Raw genomic sequence first — 18,374 nt, 5'->3', positions numbered from 1 at the left:
CCTATTGATTCCTGCGGGATCATTAGCAAAGAAGCCCAAAGGCCAAGTGGCAATATACATTTGGGGACCATTTTGTGTAGAAATTTGGCTAAAACACTGTAAAAACTCAGAGGAATGTGCTTACACAGAGAACTAGATGGCACAAAAACTACAAATCTCCATCCAAATAAAATATGTCTACAACAGAGTCTAGCACACTGTTTTCAAACTCAGAAAAAGGGGAGCAAAGATGCATTTGGCTCTAGAGTATCAAAAGCAAATATACAAGTAAACAAAATATCCGTCCACCACAAAACCAGAAAGGCCAAGGCCCAAAGCAATAAAAGCACATCCCAAGATATCTCACAAAGTGCATAAGTAAATTTTGGGAAACACCACTAAATAAGAAAACTAAGTCTAACTCAATAGAAACAAGTTGTGTTTGGTAGAACACTGTTCTCAGTGGCCAAACAGATGTGGTATTACCTCCGCATCATCATAAATTGCAAAAACATTTGTAATTTCAGAAACAAAACATGACGAAGAGGAAAGGGAGATGAAAAAAAAAGAAATGAAACAACTGACGCCTCGACCTCAAAGCAGTGCTAGAGGGGAAATAGAGGAGGAATGAGCTTAATAAACACAGTGACTTCAAACCAATCAACGTATAAGCTGGAACAGAGGTAAAAAAAATTGTAAATCATAAACTAACACTACAAAACTATCACCAACTCCAACCCAAGAGTCCGAGACTCTGAGGTGCAAAACTGCAAGCTGATTTTCAGAAATCCAAAACACAACTTTGAAGTTTGGACCTAATAGATTACTGTTGCAATGTTGAGCTTCTATTTGGTTCAAAATTCTATTGGGGGATACCTGTGACGTGGGTAAATTGAGGTTGATAAAGAAAGTTTGCAGGCTTTAGTGAACATTGTTGGCCATCGATGGATGATGTGGTGGGTGTGAGAGTAAGCGTGGGCTATAGTTTAAGCATCAAAAACTTTGTGTAAGTTAATACTTCTTCTTCAATGTGTTAGGATCTGAACTGTAACTCTCATCGAGAGGATGGCACTAGGAAGAGTTGGGGCAATTTTCTAGGTTTTCTTTCCACAATGCCATGTCCAACCAAGGGTTGGGGATACATATTTATAGCTAGCCAAGTAGCCAACCAGCCAAGCATCAAGGCATATGCTAGTCTAAGATGCCTTTTTGATGCTGTCCTATCTAGTCTAAATGCCTAGGACTGTCCTACTCTAAAAGTAGTCAACAAAAGTGGTGCTGCAGCAAGCATATGCTGCAGCCCCAATGTCCTTAACTGCCAAGGACCAGCAGTACCCACTATCCTTAACTGCCAAGGACTAGCAGCAAGAGTACAGCAACCAGCAACCCTACAAGGACTGCAAGACTTATCCAGCATTCTCCCCCTAAGCCTTGTGCATCGTCTTGTGCGAACGTTGGACCATCCCGGTCCAGGAACAGAGCTCAAGGAACTTGATCCTCCCAAGGGGCTTGGTGAGTAGGTCCGCAAGCTGATCCTTGGTGCTGATGTAGCTCGCTTTGATACTTCCTTCCTCCAAGCAACCTCGAATGAAGTGGTACCTCACCCGGATGTGCTTGCTCCGCTCATGGAAAACGGGATTCTTTGCCAAGGCCAGAGCGGACTTGCTGTCCACCCTGAGCTCCACCGCTCTAGTGTCTCTACCAAGGAGATCACCGAGCAGTCGGGCAAGCCAAAGCGCCTGAGTTGAAGCAGCATCTGCAGATTGAGTGAGACTTTATGTGAGTAGGATTTGGGTTTTAGTGATCTTTAAGGTGGTTAATTCGTATTTTCGAAGAGACAGAATCCACCTCCTGTCGACAAACACACAGACTAACAAGCAACAAACACAAGCGATTTTATTTATTTTGCCAAGGGGGGGTACAACACTTCTGGGGGTAAGACCAGAACATGTACTACACGACCGGTTACAGCAACACAACTGAAGGGGGTACAACTCTAAACTGCGGACCATGACGGCTTCATTCCCTGGGCAACTTTGGGCTGGGCATACTACTCACGAGACGAGTCTTCTCCTTGGACTGAGTGGTCTTCTAACGGGATGAGGAGGGCCAGCACTTCATCCTTCAGAGTCCCGCCCGCTGGAGGGGTTTCTGGCACCTCTCCATCCGACACCTCGGAGTTCCTTTCCGAAGGCGGTGGCGCTGGGGTGGCATCCAGGCTCTTCCGTTTACTGGACCCTGGGGCGATGGGAATTTCTTCAAGGATAGGGGCCTCTTCGTCCTCGATGGCCACCATCCTCCTCCTGGCACGAATGGTGAGGTGGGCATCCTTCAGTTCCTTGGAGTGCCGATCCTCGGCCTCCTTGAGAGCCTCAACGGCAATGGCCTCATTGCTTCGGGCGGTTGCGGCTCGAGCTTTGGCGGCGGCTAACTTCACTTGAAGCCTCCTCACTATAACCTCTGCGTCCTCGACCCTACGAGTCTGCTACTTCAACTTAGCAGCCTGCTCGTCGTAGAGCTCGTCCAAGGTGAGAAGGTAGGCAGCCATGTGGAGTATAGTGGGGTCGTCCTCGCGCTGTCCACGTCCTTCCAAAGTTCTCACCCGAGCCAGCCATACCGGGCAGTTCTTCTTGACAGGCGGGTAGAACTTCATCGGAGTGCGGCCGATGTGCCTTTCGTAGATCTAGCACAGGAAACGGAGGGCCTTCCGAGCTGCCACTTGATAGGTATCCTTGTGCCGGAAGCCGGTGGCAGTCACATTCCAAGGCTGGATGTCGGGGTAGCGGCTACTCCGCCTGATGTAGATAATCATCTCACATCGAGGGGTTCCGCGGTCCTCGTACTCCCTGCTGGTGTACTCCGGACGCTCATAGATTCCAAGGCGGTCCATGCAAGCGAACAACAATCTGGGAAAACCGGGCTCCTCCAGGCAGTGGTTGTTAACCCATCCTTCTTTGGCCATCTGGAAAAGATTCGGGGAACAAATTAGTTTTGCAATAGAGCAGATGTAGGCAGAAATTTTATAAATCTTTTATTTTGGTCAAAAGGGCTAATCCGGTCCTAAGGTCGCGTCCTACAGCCAACGACGGCTCTGATACCACCTGAAGCATCCCCACATAAGTAGAGACTAAATGTGATATAATGATCAGTCCCAGGAGGCTGATAACACATTTATTCGATAGATAATTCAGTTACCGTACAACTCCCGGGGGAGTAGGCGTGAAAGCCACGCAGCGATAAGAAGTAAATAAACAACAGCGGCTAACCAAGCGACTGCCAAAAGACAGCACTCGGGACTACACGACAGCAGCAGCATCTTAGAAAGGCCAACACCACAGGCAGCGTTGGGTGTGGACACAACCTCTACTCAAGGTCTTCGGCAATGAAGTCCAGGTCTTCCTCTGTAGTTACAAAGCAAGGGTGAGTACGAATGTACTCAACAAGTCCAACCCCATCCACGGAGGGGGATACAAGCAATTATATGCACAGGATAGATCAAGGATAGGCTAGAGTTTATTTGCAATAAAGCTAGATTTTCAACACATGCATAGGCTCGTTTTCAAACAAATTTTTGTAAAGCTTTTCTTTGGTAACCGAACATGGAGTGGGGTTGATCCTACACAAAGGATCCAAGTTTTATTGCTATCGGACTCCCCGTCCGTCATAGCTCACGGCACAACTGCCGGACACTTCCAAAACCCAACACACACACACGCACCCGTGACCATCCATGCCCAAGTACTAGTTATGTGACCAAGCCGTAACTCGTCCAATGCCGTGGACACGGCTACCCGGATAGGTTTTAACTCTGCAGAGGCTGTACAGTTTTCCCACAAGTAGGGTACCGCAGCACGATCACCTTAGTGCCGGTGCGGATCCTAACAAAGCCATTACCCACCTTAGCTAAGACTGGCTAGCCCTCACGGAAGCACCCTAGGGGTTCACGGCTCATCCACGAGACCGAAACCGGGACCTAAGTCACCAAGATCTTACTCCTTTTCCATGGGCTCCCATTGCTCACCAGCACCCCTGAAGACTATCAGTTCAGCTAGTGGGATTTATGCTAAGCCGTTGCCCATACAATGGTCGAGTGGTTGCACGATGGTTGAATTAGGCAAGATGACACATCAACTCGGTCCTTAACCACGACAAGATGGATATCTCCCGACATTGCTCAACCACCAAGGTACGAGCACAACACCCTGGCATCCCACACCAGGAATACCCATCCATCCTGTCTACACATCCTTTTCCTTTGAACCCGGAAAGCCATTTTTCTCACTTGCACACACGCACACATTTATTTTCCGAATACACCATTGTAATAATGATTGTAATTAAGTAGCAATTTCCTAAGCATTCTAGCGGTGGTTATCGACCAAATAGAGCGAGTCATATTTAGAGACAACCGTAGGGTAACAAGGAATGTTCATAACAATCAAGGGGTGGCTATCCAACCATGTCTTGCAATGAAATAATATGCATTTTGTAAAACGGGCCCATAGGTTGTGTTTGAAAAACTAGGTATTAAATATGCATCAAAGGGTGAGATTGGACTTGCCGTCTTCAAAGCCTTCCGAAAGTTCCGGCTCGTGCTGTTGGTCCTCGGGCTCGGGCTCGCGGTCAAACTCCTCCTCGGGCAATCCGCGATCTACGGCACACACAAACGGGCACACAAATAAATAAAAAGGAAATCGGTTTTTATCCGTGAACTCCGAACAGAAAACGTGAACGGAAAATAGGTAGAAAGATTATTTTTAGGAAATTTGGATATGGATCGACGAAAGTATTCTGGAGGAGTACGTGGTAAAATTTGGGATCAATTGGAGGAAGTTTGGCGCATGAAATGATGGGTTAAACATGAATTAGGAGCTTAAAAGGAAGGTTTATGATTGATTTGCGCTAAACCAGGGACCTATTTGTGAATACTTTTGGACGTGGAGGGGCATATCTGCGAATAGGTTTATGAGAGTGGTGGAAGGGCCTGTTTGTAATTTGGGAAAATGTGGGGGTCAGATAAAAAATCCGGAGCATTCTTATTTTCCTTTCCAGGAACTTGGAGAGGGAGAGAGAGATGGGGTTGACCGGCGGCGGCCGGTCGGCCAGACCTCGCCGGCGGCGAGCCGTGGGCCGGGGGCGGCGGAGGGATGGAATGGGGTTCCATTTTGCATGTTACCGTGAGGGATTGGAGGCGGGGGAAGGGCGACCGACGGTGGTTAAGGTGGCGGCGGGCGCTCGGGTGGAGGCGGGAGGCGGCGGCGGACGGACGACGGCGCATGGGCGGCGGCGGGAGGCGGCAACGCACGGGCGGCGGTGGTGAGCTGGGGTGGTGGTGGTGTGGCAAGGGAGGCCGGGCGAGCGGCCCTTTTATAGGCCGGCGAGGGGCAGCCGGCGGTGTGCGGCATGGGGTGGGGGCCGGGCTGGCGGTAGGGGCTCGGGTGTCGGAGGAGGGCGTCGCGGGGGAAGGCGGCACGACAATGGTGGTGTGTGGCGGGCGGCACCGGAGGAGAGGTAGGGGCCGGCGGCGGCGCACCGGGTGCGCGGGGCCGGGCCGGTCGGGCGGCGCGGGCGTGCGCGCGGGGCCGGGCGGCTGAGGGGGGGTGTCGGGCGTCGGAGGGGCCAGCCGGAGTAATGGCGGGGGGGGGGGGCCGGTTCAGACGGAGTGGCGCCAGGAGCCGACGTACGGTGCGCCAGGAAGAAGAAGGAGGGAGGAGAGAGAAGAAGGAAGGAGGAAGGAGAAAGAAAAAGGAGGAAGAAAGGAAAAAGGAAAAAGAAAAAGAAAAGGGGAGGGGAAAAAGAGGAAGAAAAGGAGAGGGACCGACGGCGTTCGCGGCACGCGGTCGGAGCACCCGCACGGCGTCTGGCGACGGCACGCGGCGGAAATTACGGGCACGGATAAAATGATGGAGGGCGGCTTGGGTGCCGGGACGGCGAAATCGCCGGGAAGATTTCTGATTTCCGGGAGCTCAGCGGTAAAAAGATTTTAAAAGCGATTTTTAATGGGTGATTTTAGTTAGAGATGACATATCATACGGCAAAAGTAAGAATTATGGAGACGACACATCATTACCACGATGTTACTCAGTAGTACAGCAACGGTGATGACCTTGAAGCCGAAGGATGCGTGACATGATACCCTAAAGACAACAAGATCAGGATCATCAGTATCTCTGATTGATGGACTAGAAGCTATTATTGTCATCAATATTTTACACGATCTTAGAAGTAAACAACATAATGTTTTAGGATAGTTAGAAGTCCCATGAAATCTATGCTCCAATAAGCAAGACAATCGGAGATTCCTACATGCAGTTATGGTCAAATCATCAAATGTCGCACGTCCTAAAATAAGTTCTGGACATCACGTAATGCTAAAATAAATCGGGCATAACTCTCTCATTTGAACTCCATTTTTGATGATCCACCACTTATTGGAAAGGTAATTTTATAAACTTTTCAATAAGGCTATATTTCAGTATGTGTCCTGTTCAGGACGCAGGGGAAAACCTGTGAAGAAGAGGCTGCAACAAGACGATGACAACAAGATACATGAGATGAAGATGACGACAAAGAAAAGGAGCTTCGGCAATGCTTCCAATGAGCGTATATGATTAAATTTAGAAGATGACACTATGAAGCATTGGCACATGAAGACACAGTAGGCAACATTCAACACATGGAGATATTAGAAGCGAACCATGATAAACTAGAAAATATAGATCGAGCTGCATGGACACTTTGAATTCTCGCACAAAGGACCGTGGCTACTACATTAACATGAGAAAGGTGATGAGTCTAGCTACATGACTATAACTAAAACGCTTTTGGAGGCAACCCATTCTTTTTGTTAGTTTCTTTAGAGAGAAATATGAATCATATCACCACCTTTGATTCTAAACTTGTGGCTAATTTATTTAGGCTAACTTTTTTTTTATTATACCACCATCCTATCATATTATTTTCCACCTTACATTGCATTACATGTGTCATTTTATTTTATTCTTTTGTTAAAATTATTTTTTCACGTAAGCTTTCCTATCAAGCCGGAAAAAAGCGGACTAACATGTGTTGAATCGGCTTGCTGCACCAAGATCGGCCAAACGGGCCCAATTAACCCAGGCGAAGTTTGGCCCGGCCCATATCTTTTGCCCATTTCGCTCTCTGGCCTTCTCTCCTCCCAGCTCTCCCGTTCCCACCGGCCATCGCATCGGGCTTCGTCATCGCCGCCTGCGCCGCCGCCCGTAGCCGCCATGTGGAGGGGCGGCGCCACCGCGGCCTACGCCGCGAGGGCTCTACGCTCTCGCCTCCTCCCTGACCCCATCCACCACCCGGTCGCGTCGCTCGCTCTTATCGCCTCGACGCGTGCCTCCTCGTCCGCACCCTCCGCCGCAGCAGCGAACAACGTCGTTGAAGAAGCAGCGGCGGCGGCGGCTGTATCCGTTTCGCAGCAGGCCGGATCCGTCTCCGACGCGCTGCGGCACTACGGGAGGTGCTACTGGGAGCTCTCCAAAGCCCGCCTCAGGTGCGCGTTTTGCTCCCCCTCTTCACCATGGATCTATCGTATACTGTTTCTTAAATTGAAAAAAAAAACATGCCTTCGTTTCATGCAATTAGAGTTGTCGCTGGGCATAGGTGCCTTAAATAGGTTTTGTTTCCCTCGATGCAATTTTATTGTATAACCAGTCCTACAACTTCCATTTCTTGAGCCGACCTGGTCCAAGGCCATGATCCATTACCACCCCTCCACCACCCTATGCAACTGTAGGAGATCAAGAATCGCAAGTTCGGCTATGGGACTTTCGTTTTTGTTTCCTTGTGAACATTACCTTGGCGCTTCAAATTGAATCATACTAGTTCAAGGGTATATGCTTTGGTAATTATGTTGAATTCTTATAAAATGTAGAACTTTGAATTTTGTATGCACTTTTTTCGAAGAAACATTTATCTTTGGCACGTGTTGCACAGTTTGGTTTATTAGAATTGAGCAAAAACTTTTATATGTATTCGTGTATATGCCATGTAGAATCCATACTCAGTTTTACACAAACTGGTTGCTAAGTGAGAATTCTGCTTTGAGTGATGCTGGCTAGTGCCTATGTATGCAAACTTAACCATTGTGATGCCTTTTCCTGAGTATATCAGGCTTTAATTATTCTAAGTATGGTAGGAACTTTAGAGGAAAAAAAGACACTTCTTACTTTTGCTGTGAACATTGCTTTCATGTTTAATTCTACTCGAAATGTAATTTCTGCTGATTAGTGTGCATATTGCATTACCTAACTTCTGCTATGTCTGATTCTAGAAATGAAAAAAGAAACCTTTTGTAATGTTCTTTATCTGGATCTGCCCACTGCACCCTTAGAACACCAGAAGCTCCTCTCTGGTTAGAGTGTATAAATGGGATTGAGACAGGGGTTCAGAATTCAATCACAGAACACTTGTCATTGTCCTTGGTTTGAACCAGCTAGCTCAGCACATCAAACCAGAATAATATATCCTAGTTATCAGAAATAAGAAAATGGAATGTCATTTTACTAATTGAGATATTTGGCTGACAGGCAGGCAGGCAAGATGTTTGTGATTTCCCTGAAAAAGTTTTTTATAACCAAGGATTATTTGCTTCACCATTCTGGTTCCATGTGTTGAGTTTCTTTGTTTTGGCTATGTATCACACATGTGGTGTAGATCCTCCTTTTTTAATCAATATATGGCCTTGAATGGCAAATTGGCAATTGTAATCCGTGTACAGACCTTGCTAACATCAGCTATGTTCGTCCCTGTGCTCTATATTCCATGCACGTTGTTACTATCACCTTTTATGTTTGATATATAAGTTGGATTGAGACTGTAAATCAAAACTAAATGAAAGCACAACTGCGATTGTCCATGTTATGTCCAGACATTATGAGTAATTAGCCTCATCTTGCTAAGAAATATGGTTATTCATAATTTTTTCTTGGAAACTGAGGATTTTCCATTCATTGGGACATTTAGGTCCTTGGGAGCCATGGGATTTTCAGTTTTAACTTGCCATGAATGGGGGTGTCAAAATTTTTAGTTTACCACCTTTATACTTGTGCAAGAATTGTTGGTTCACCTAGGGCCGGTTTGGTAGGGCTCCAGCTCTGGCTTCTCCTGCGGCTCCAGCTGAAGCCCTACCAAACAGTTTGGTCAAAAACAGCTCCACCCTTGGAGCACTAGAGGAGCCGGAGCCATTTTATATGGAGAAGCCAGAGCCAAAAAAAGTGGCTCCTCCGGCTCCTTCTCATTTTAGGAGGAGCTGGAGCCCTACCAAACTGGCCCCTAATATCTGTAGATAGTGACCTAATATCTGTAGATAGTGTATCTTTATGTAGTAGTGTGTACCTCACTTAGAATAGGTTCAGATAATATTGTGATTCTGAATGCAATTTTGTCTCTTCATTTTGAGACCACTTATAGCTGATGACTGAAGTAGCAATTTCTCCTTTCCTTGCACTTCTTTATCTAATTATCCATCCAAACTTTTATGGTGTTTAGTGCTCTTGTTGTGGCAACTTCGGGGGCTGGCTATGTGCTTGGTAGTGGCAACATCGTGGACATCGCCGGACTTTGTTGCACATGTGCTGGTACAATGATGGTTGCAGCATCTGCAAATACCCTCAACCAGGTAAATCAATAATCATTGTATGTGCACGCATTCAAATCTTTATTTCTTCATGACTCTTCAGCAAATGTTTTCTTAATGTGCCCTCTTTCCCACACATTTATGCCATATCTGGATTTGTAGCTATATGGATAGCCCTGCTTAATATGGTTGTTGGTGTATGGATGTTAGAGTTAAGTCATGATGGTGATAGAATAATGTATTAGTAGTGCTTGTGTGCACTTAGTTCCTGTGAGCACTTGTACCCGTGGGTGGTTCGTGCCTACGTGCACCTTATCACCAATTACTGCTTTAGATGCTCTTATCTACTTAGATGCTCTTTGTGGGTGTGTGGAATGGAAAAGATCCTTTTGGGCCAACAATTGGTATTCAGAGCCTATCTTTCTCACCTACCCTCTCTTCCCTCTCCCGTACCCGGAGCCATCTCTCTCCTGTGCCCATCCATACCCCGGTGGGCCCACCTTCGGCGGCGGCAGTGGCGCACCTTCCCGGCCCAAATCCGGCGGCCAACGGGTCTCCTCCACCGCTTCCCGACTGGATCGAGCGTGGGCCGGTGCGGATTGAGCGGTGTGCGGACGGCGGTGCGGCGCGTGCGAGGACGCGGGCGGAGGCGCTATAGGGGCGGCAGTGTGCAGGCAGCGGGTGGCAGCGCGCGGCGGCTAGGATCAACGGCGCTCGCGGAGGAGGAGCATGCGGTAGGGCGGTGGCGCGTGCGGGTGAATGGGCGGCGACGTGCGGGCGCCGCCGCCGTTGGCTCCTCTTCTTCCTGACGGTTTCCTTCACCTCTCCTTCACCTTCCCCATGGTTGGCTCCAGGAGAGCATCGGTCGTGGGTGGTGCGGGCGGCACCGACGCGCAGGGTGTGGGCCCTGCGGACGCCGCGGCTCTGGTGGTCGGCGTGCCACCGCCAACCAGCGTGGTGCCGGCACTCCCGGCCAGCTCCAGGGGTTCCTCCTGTACCTCTTCCCACCACTCGGCCACAAGCAGTGTGTGGCGCCGTAGGGCGGCGGCCGAGGAGGAGGAGCGGCTGGAGGAGGCGGCGGCGGCGGGCGGAGGTCGGGAGGTAAGAGGACCGGTGGCGCGCGGCGATGTTGTGCGACGCCAAGTTGCGGGTGGCGGTTGATGCTCGGGCAGCGCGCACAGCGGCCATAGGGACCGCGGCGGCACGTGCAGCCGAGGTAGCCTGCCTCGCCGCAGAGGAGGCACAGGCGGCAGCATCGGCCGCTACCCAGCGGCGCCTGAAGGCAGACCGGCTGCACGAGGAGGCGGAGGCGACGTGCGAGATGGCGTGGCGTGACCGGGAGGAGCTGAGACGCGCGGTGCAGGGCGCCGGTGCCGAGGCGCAGGGCGACCGACTCAAGCTGGAGGAGGCGGACCGGCGGCGGAACGCTGTGGTGGACTAGTGGGTCTAGGACCTGCGTCGAGGTGCGGACAGCGGGTGTCCTCGGAGCAGGAGGAGCTCCGTCCACGAGTCCGGCCTCGACTCCGACTCCGACTGCAACCTTGACTCCAGGCACCGACCCCCGAGGGTCGTGAAGACCATTATCCGGGAGTCCGTCGGCAGCACGCAGTGGCTGATGTTGACGAAGACCAACTACATGGAGTGGTCCTCGGTGATAAAGGTGAAGCTCCAGGTGCGGGAGATGTGGGACGCGGTCCAGTACGGCGACGTCGACAGCCATGAGGACTGGCGAGTGCTCGAGGCGTTGCTCGCCGTGGTCCCGATGGAGATGGCGGCGAACATCTCGGCGAAGAGGACTGCCAAGGCCGCCTGGGATGCTATCGCTGCGGCCCGAGTTGGCAGCGCCCGCGCCCGCAAGTCCACTCTGCAGAAGCTTCGGCAGGAGTGGGATCATCTTGCTTTCAAGCTGGGCAAGGACGTCGACGACTTCGCCCTCCGCCTCTCCAGCCTGATGCAGCGGTTGGAGTGGTACGGTGACAACGAGATCAACAAGGAGAAAGCAGTTGCGAAGTTCCTGGTTGTTCCGAAGAAGTACTTGCAGCTCTCTATCTCCATCGAGACGCTGCTCGACCTCAGCACTGTTGATCGAGGAGCTGACGGGGCGACTCAAGGCGTTCGACGACCGCGACGAGCCTTCTTCTGGCGGGGAGATCATCATCGGTGGTCAGCTCGACCTCACCGAGAAGAGGTGGCTCACCCACCAGAAGGAGCAGAAACAGGGGGAGTCTTGTTTCTCGACAGGCGGCCGCAAGTGTGGCAAGCCGCGCAAGGCGCCCAAGGCGCGAGGAGGCACCATCGGCGAGTGCGAGGCCGCACGAGACGACACCTGCCACAACTGTCGTGGTAGGACTGGCCACTGGGCCAGGGAGTGCCGCCAGCCGAGGCGCGGTCAGGCCCACGTTGCACAGGTTGCGGAGGAGGAGGAGGAACTGGCTCTGTTCCTGGCTCACAGGACCATCAAGCTTCTTCACGTGGCACCGGCCGTGACAGCTCTCCTCCACCTCGATGAGCCGTGCGCACGTCTCCCTCTGTGACGATATGACCAGGCCTCGGGAGTACTCCGACTTGAACGTCGACATGCGCGGCTCCATCAAGTTCGGCGACTCTTTGGCTGTGGAGATCAAGGGCGTTGGCTCCGTTGTCCTCATCGCCAAGACTGGCGAGCACCGGCTCCTCACCGGTGTCTACTACATTTCCGCGCTAAGGAACTCGATCATTAGCCTTGGGCAACTGGATGAGAACGGTCGCGCGTGGAGATCGACAGTGGAGTGCTCTGCATCTGGGATCGACGCCGCTGCCTCCTCGCCAAGGTGGATAGGGGGAAGAACAACCTCTACGCGGAGGTGGCACAGCTCGGCACTAAGGAGATGGTGCGGGGCAAAATGGTGGATGGCGGCTCAACTTCGACGTACAGCGACTATGCCCATTTCCAGGGAGTTGGGGGAGTGGGCAACTCTTCTTCGCCGAGCGTGCCTACCCCAGTCCTCGGGTTTCCACCGACTATGGCGAGCTCTTCACTGGCACAGGTGAGTCCTCCACCGACTCCGGTGAGTACTCCGGGCGCGGCAAGCTCTCCATCGCTACCACCACAGCCAGCCACGCCACACACTCCAGCACCGACGGCCACTCCTCCGAGCACTGCTTCGTCAACACCGACTCACGATGAGCCCCGCTTGGTGGAGTTCGCCACTCCGCTCCCTCACGACGAGGATCACGTCGACACGTACTGCGATGGCGAGCCACTGTGGTACCGCACCATGTCGCACATTCTCGGCTACCAGCCGGTGCCGGGACGGGTGCCTCACGACCTCGAGGCCATGCTTCACCTAACGCGCGACGACAGTGAGTCTCGCTCCTTCGCTGAGGCTGAGGGACACGCGGCCTAGCGCGCTGCGATGCAGATGGATGCCGGATAGCAAGTTCGCTCAAGCCCTAGCGAAAAACCCTGTCTTCCATGAAGTGGCTGCTTGGAGGAAGGGAGTCTCAAGGCAACCACATCAACACTCAGGAAGAGTCAAGTTCCAAGAACTCCGAACCAGACTTGGGATGGTTCGTTTGCCATTCAGGACATAGGGGGAGAATGTTAGAGTTAAGTCCTGATGGTGATAGAATAATGTATTAGTAGTGCTTGTGAGCACTTGTACCCGTGGGTGATTTGTGCCTACGTGCACCTTATCACCAATTACTGCTTTAGATGCTCTTTAGATGCTTTGCTTAGCTTCTAAGCCACCTACCCATGGTTGGCCTATATGTACCCCAAATAACCCCTTTGTGGGTGTGTGGAATGGAAAAGATCATTTTGGGCCAATAATGGAGACAGTGAACTTTTGCTGTTGTTACTTTAACTGATCCAACACAACTCAGTATTCTCTCTGATCATTTCACACCTACTTTCAGGTGTTCGAGATAAAAAATGATGCTAAAATGAAAAGGACAATGCGGCGGCCCTTGCCATCAGGTCGCATTAGTCCTGCACATGCTGCTATGTGGGCTACGAGTGTTGGAGCTACAGGAACAGCTTTGTTGGCCTGGAAGGTTCGTACTTTCTCTTTGTATTTTATATATGTATATGTATACTTCCTTTTGAAATTGCAGCTACAGAAGTTGGTAGAAAGCTGAAACTGGAACTAAACATGCAAAATTTGGCAAGGTTTGTGCAGGCTAATGGCTTGGCAGCTGGGCTTGCAGCTTCTAATCTTGTTCTGTACGCATTTGTATATACTCCATTGAAGCAAATACACCCAGTTAATACATGGGTAGGAGCAGTTGTTGGTGCCATTCCACCACTTCTGGGGTATGTTACTTGCTGAACATAGTTTGCTGGTATTCTGAAGTGCAGTTTAAAGTAGCTATTTATATTAATTCAATTGAACATATTTTCTGCATCGAAGGGCAAATGCATTCACAGTAATTGGTCAAGGAAAGGTTCTCTCAGTAGCGGTCAAATTTTGATTTCAAACCAACTTGTAACTGGATGAAACACAACCCCTACTAGCTGAACTAGTTTCTCTTGGGTGCTTGGAGCCTACACAGGGGTAGAGTGAAGTAAGAGTTGCATTTGATATGCTCTCTTGAGAATCTATCTCTTACTTGGCAAGCTGCAAATCATGACTGCGTTAAATTTGATGTCCAGAATGTGAATGACTCCAAAAAAATCTGTACAAAACAGTGACCTTAATCACTCTTTGGACCAATCCTTGATCAATATCCACCCATCCACAACGCCCCACACTGTACATTAGTTCTTGCCAAAGTTTTGTGCAAAACTTGAGCATGTGTAACATTGGCCGCTGTAGAGTATTTTGTTGTTATATGTTGTTGTGCTCCTATTTTATCTGTTTGAATGTGTCAGTAGAACTATCTACATCTTTTACAAGATGCCATAATTTACTGTCTTCTTCTGCACAGGTGGGCAGCAGCTTGTACTGAATTGTCACTAAATGCTATGATTCTCCCTGCCGCATTGTACTATTGGCAAATACCCCATTTTATGGCGCTCGCATACTTATGTCGCAATGATTACCTTGCTGGAGGGTAGGTCACTTGTCTCAGTTCATTACTAGCAGATTTATTTGCAAAGGGTCTTGTTTAGATGAAAACTCTGGTAATGGTTTGTTTCATACATGTGACTGGCTGCTTGATGCAGGTACCGTATGTTTTCTTTTGCTGACCCTACTGGTAAAAGAACTGCGTGGGTATCGCTCAGAAATTGTCTGTACATGCTGCCTTTGGGATTGTTTGCATACAACTGTGAGGATTAATCATATTAAGCTTCTGGTTTTAATTTCGATTTGAGATCTTACTTATATGAAACTACCACATGCAGGGGGCCTCACATCTGAGTGGTTCGGTGTTGAAGCATCACTTCTAACGATGGGCCTTACCATTGGAGCTCTATCGTTTGTGCTGGAACCAAGTCCAAAAACTGCAAGGAGAATGTTCTATGGAAGCCTGCTGTATCTCCCTGCCTTCATGGCTGGACTTCTATTACATCGGCTGCCTAACAAACAAAATGCGCACAACCTGGCTGAGACAAGTGAGCTCGGTGGAGTTCTTTACAGGGCCGATCTGCAGGACAACGAAAGAGCGAGACAGAAACACGAAGACAGGAAACCTTCTCGTGTGCAATCACGCCCTCCAGTCGCCTATGCTTCTGTGGCTCCATTCCCTTTCTTACCAGTACCCATATACGAGTCATGAAAACCTTCTCTGGTTCTTCCTGCAGCACTGGACCTGTAGAAGCAATGTGTTCATGCATTTTTGGCTTCATACATGAATTTTCTGCCGCCAAGGGGGTCCTTGGTCTATCTGTTGTTGAAATTATAGAATAATTTTTATGGGGGTGAGCTCTTTGCGGCCCATCTGAATGTAAAAAAGTGCCGCTGATCCTCTTTCTGATGCCTCGAGTAACACGGTTACCCTGTGCTTTATTTTCTTCCAAATTTGGTTTAACACTAATGACGCGCATTCAAGTTTCATTTAAATGCTGGTGGTCTTCATGTTGACTGCACTTATTGATGGGGCAGAAATGTTACAAACTTATTCTCTTGAATTTTGGTTAGAGTTTCACAAAGGTGCATTCTTATTGTCTTTAGGGCAAGTTGATGGCGCTTATCGTGCTTCTGATTTTATGAAGGAGGTGATTCTTTTAGAGAAGCGATTTTTGTAATTTTATGAAGTGATTCTTTTAGAGAAATTGTTTTTGTAATTGAAAGTGATCCTCTACGGTTCTCTTGATTAAATTTTAAGGAGAGTGATTCTCTGCGATGAGTGAATGAGGTGAAGCTATTTTTTCTTCGGCTCTTGGCTCCTTAGTTTAGTTTAGAGAAAATCAAGTCTAGGATATGAGTCCTTAAACTTCTAAAATAGTTCACTTTAAGTGAGAATCTGGGTGCACAACTGAACCTAGAGCGTACAGAGTGAAGAAATTTAAAATTTTAATGTAAGGATCCAGATTCTTACTTCGAGACCATGCTTTCGGCGTCCCACTACTATTTATAGCTTTTTAAGAAAATGGGAAAAAATTAAATTTTAATTTGAGGGTCCATATTCTAACTTTAAGACCATACTTTCACGTCCCACTACTATTTATACCTTTTCTAAGGAAAATGATTTATTAATAAGTACATATTGGGGTTGAAATTTTAAACAATGAGTAGTTACCTTAGATGTCTAGATATACGAGGTTACAGAATTTTTTTCTTTCAATTAGCTTAAAAGATGGAGACAACTTAGATTAACCTAGGAGGAGCTAGGTAATTTTTCATTAAGAAGAAATAGGCACCTAAATTAAATTTGAGTTATTAAATTCGAGTTATAGGAGCCTCGAACCTGGGTGGTCAGAGTGTACGACCACATCTCCCACTCTAATCAGTTGAACTAGACTCACTTCCTAAAAGATGGAGACAATGCTTGATGTTTGTCCGCAAGGTTTAGATTGAGGTTAGAAGTTAGGGTTGCATGAGAATATGGAGAGTATCATTCGAGTGTATGGAGAGTATCGTTCGAGTGTATGTAAGCTCAATTTTAGTTAGATTTCAAATAGATTATTTTTTGTCACCAAATTTGCATCTCAAGTGAGCCAATTTTAAAAGCGATCAAAATTGCACGATGGGTTTAGGCATGAGTGTTTATGGTTGATCAATTCAATGGTATAACGATAAGAGAATTGGCCTCGGTTGTAGCGGGAATTTACAAGAGGAATGATTGTGATGTCACTGGGCTACAAGTAAAGGAAGACAACTAGCAGACAACAGAAGGTGCGACAAATAATCAGAGTAGTTAGTGTGGGAGTGAGGCAAGCGTGGGGTGTTTGATACATGGATAAAATTTTTGTTCGGCCCACATCGGATATTTGATACCAATTAGAACGACTAAGTGTGAACTAATTATAAAACTAATTGCATAAACCGTGACTAATTCGCAAGATGAATCTATTAAGCATAATTAATTCATGATTAGCACATATTTACTATAGCATCACGTGGTCAAATCATGAACTAATTAGGCTTAATAGATTCATCTCGCGAATTAATCTTCATTTATACAATTGGTTTTGTAATTAAACTATATTTAATATTTATCTAAATATTTGATATGACAGGCACTGAACTTTAATCCCGTGAATCAAACAAAGATGTTAATGAAGAGGTAGTCAGGTGGAGCCACGTGAGATGGCACATGGCAAAACAAAAGTCCTATAAAAATTAATGGAAAGGATCCGATCTAAACGTTTATGATTTGATCTTTGATTGTTAAAAAATAGAAATAATAAAAAGGTGGCTTTAACGTTAACACCTTCTTGTTAACTTTGCCTGCTCCAGGTTCACGACTACTGGTATCAAAGCCCACAGTGCAATCAACCTTTACCGCCTCTTTTTCTGCCACATGTATTTACTTCTTTGAGTAAAAACAATAAATGACTGAAAAAAAAGAGAGAAATTAAGGGTGTGTTTGGTAGCACTCCACTTCAAATTTTTTAGCTCCACTCCACCCGCTCCACTTCACCTCAGCTCCACTTGACCAACTCTAGAAAAATATTAGAGTTATCCACATGTTTGGTAAGAAGCACGGATCCAGCTCAAAAACAGGATGTCTTTTTGTGAAAAGTCTATTATATACTCCACTTCACCTCAGCTCCACTTGACCAACTTCAAAAAAATATTGGAGTTATCCACATGTTTGGCAAGAAGCACGGATCGAGCTCAAAAACAGGATGTTTTATTGTGAAAAATCTATTATACACTTGAAAATAGGACCTGCGTGTCAGTCTCCTTTTATTTGTCTCCTCTCTCCTTTACCAACATAGGCCAACTTTAGCGCCACCCTGCTATCCGCCCGTACACCGTGATGGGAAGGAGGTCAACAGGAGTTTGTGGACCTCAATCGGTGGCGGCGGGATGCGATTGGGGTGGTGGCCTCAACGATAGGTACTGCCGGAGCAGCCGCAGAAGCAGCTGGGGTCGCCGAGCTTGAACTCCGCGACGGCCAACGCCGCAGTAGACACGGCCGCACTCCCCCGATTCCACGCTGCCCGACCTCACCCCGTCTGTCGCGCCACCGGCACTCTTCCTTCCCTGCTCTCTCCCCCTCCCCTCCGGCGAGCCTCGAGCTGCGCTTTGCGGGATGAGGGCGGCGGTGCGGTGGGCCCCGAGCCGCAGGGCTGGGGCGGCCTGAGCGGCGCATCTCGCCTGAGTTCTAGGATCGCGCGTTAGCTCGTGGCAGCGTACCTCTTTCCGTCCCGTCCCGGAGCTTCCGGGCCGGGGACGCACCCCTTGGGGCCATCGCC

At 48.6% G+C, this 18,374-nt stretch overlaps 1 protein-coding gene across 1 annotated transcript; it reads left to right on the top strand.

The window, feature by feature from the left end:
- Positions 1 to 7,153: 7,153 nt before the first annotated feature.
- Positions 7,154 to 15,484, top strand: LOC117858393 (protoheme IX farnesyltransferase, mitochondrial). The gene is made up of 7 exons (XM_034741451.2): positions 7,154 to 7,501; positions 9,499 to 9,628; positions 13,484 to 13,621; positions 13,747 to 13,880; positions 14,495 to 14,620; positions 14,733 to 14,836; positions 14,913 to 15,484. The coding sequence occupies exons 1-7, from the start codon at positions 7,230 to 7,232 to the stop codon at positions 15,284 to 15,286; spliced, it is 1,278 nt and encodes a 425-aa protein (XP_034597342.1). The 5' UTR covers positions 7,154 to 7,229; the 3' UTR covers positions 15,287 to 15,484.
- The last annotated feature ends 2,890 nt before the right edge of the window (positions 15,485 to 18,374 follow it).

This window comes from Setaria viridis, chromosome 5 (assembly GCF_005286985.2).
Source record: "Setaria viridis chromosome 5, Setaria_viridis_v4.0, whole genome shotgun sequence".
Taxonomy (NCBI): Eukaryota; Viridiplantae; Streptophyta; class Magnoliopsida; order Poales; family Poaceae; genus Setaria; species Setaria viridis.
This window is presented reverse-complemented; position numbering and strand designations above follow the sequence as displayed.

Excerpts from the sequence above, each read along its gene's own strand:
- LOC117858393 (XM_034741451.2), top strand. The coding sequence starts at position 7,230 with ATGTGGAGGGGCGGCGCCACCGCGGCCTACGCCGCGAGGGCTCTACGC. Across the intron at positions 13,881-14,494 it reads GCCATTCCACCACTTCTGGG|GTGGGCAGCAGCTTGTACTG; the intron begins GTATGTTACTTG and ends TCTTCTGCACAG. Across the intron at positions 14,837-14,912 it reads GGGATTGTTTGCATACAACT|GGGGCCTCACATCTGAGTGG; the intron begins GTGAGGATTAAT and ends TACCACATGCAG.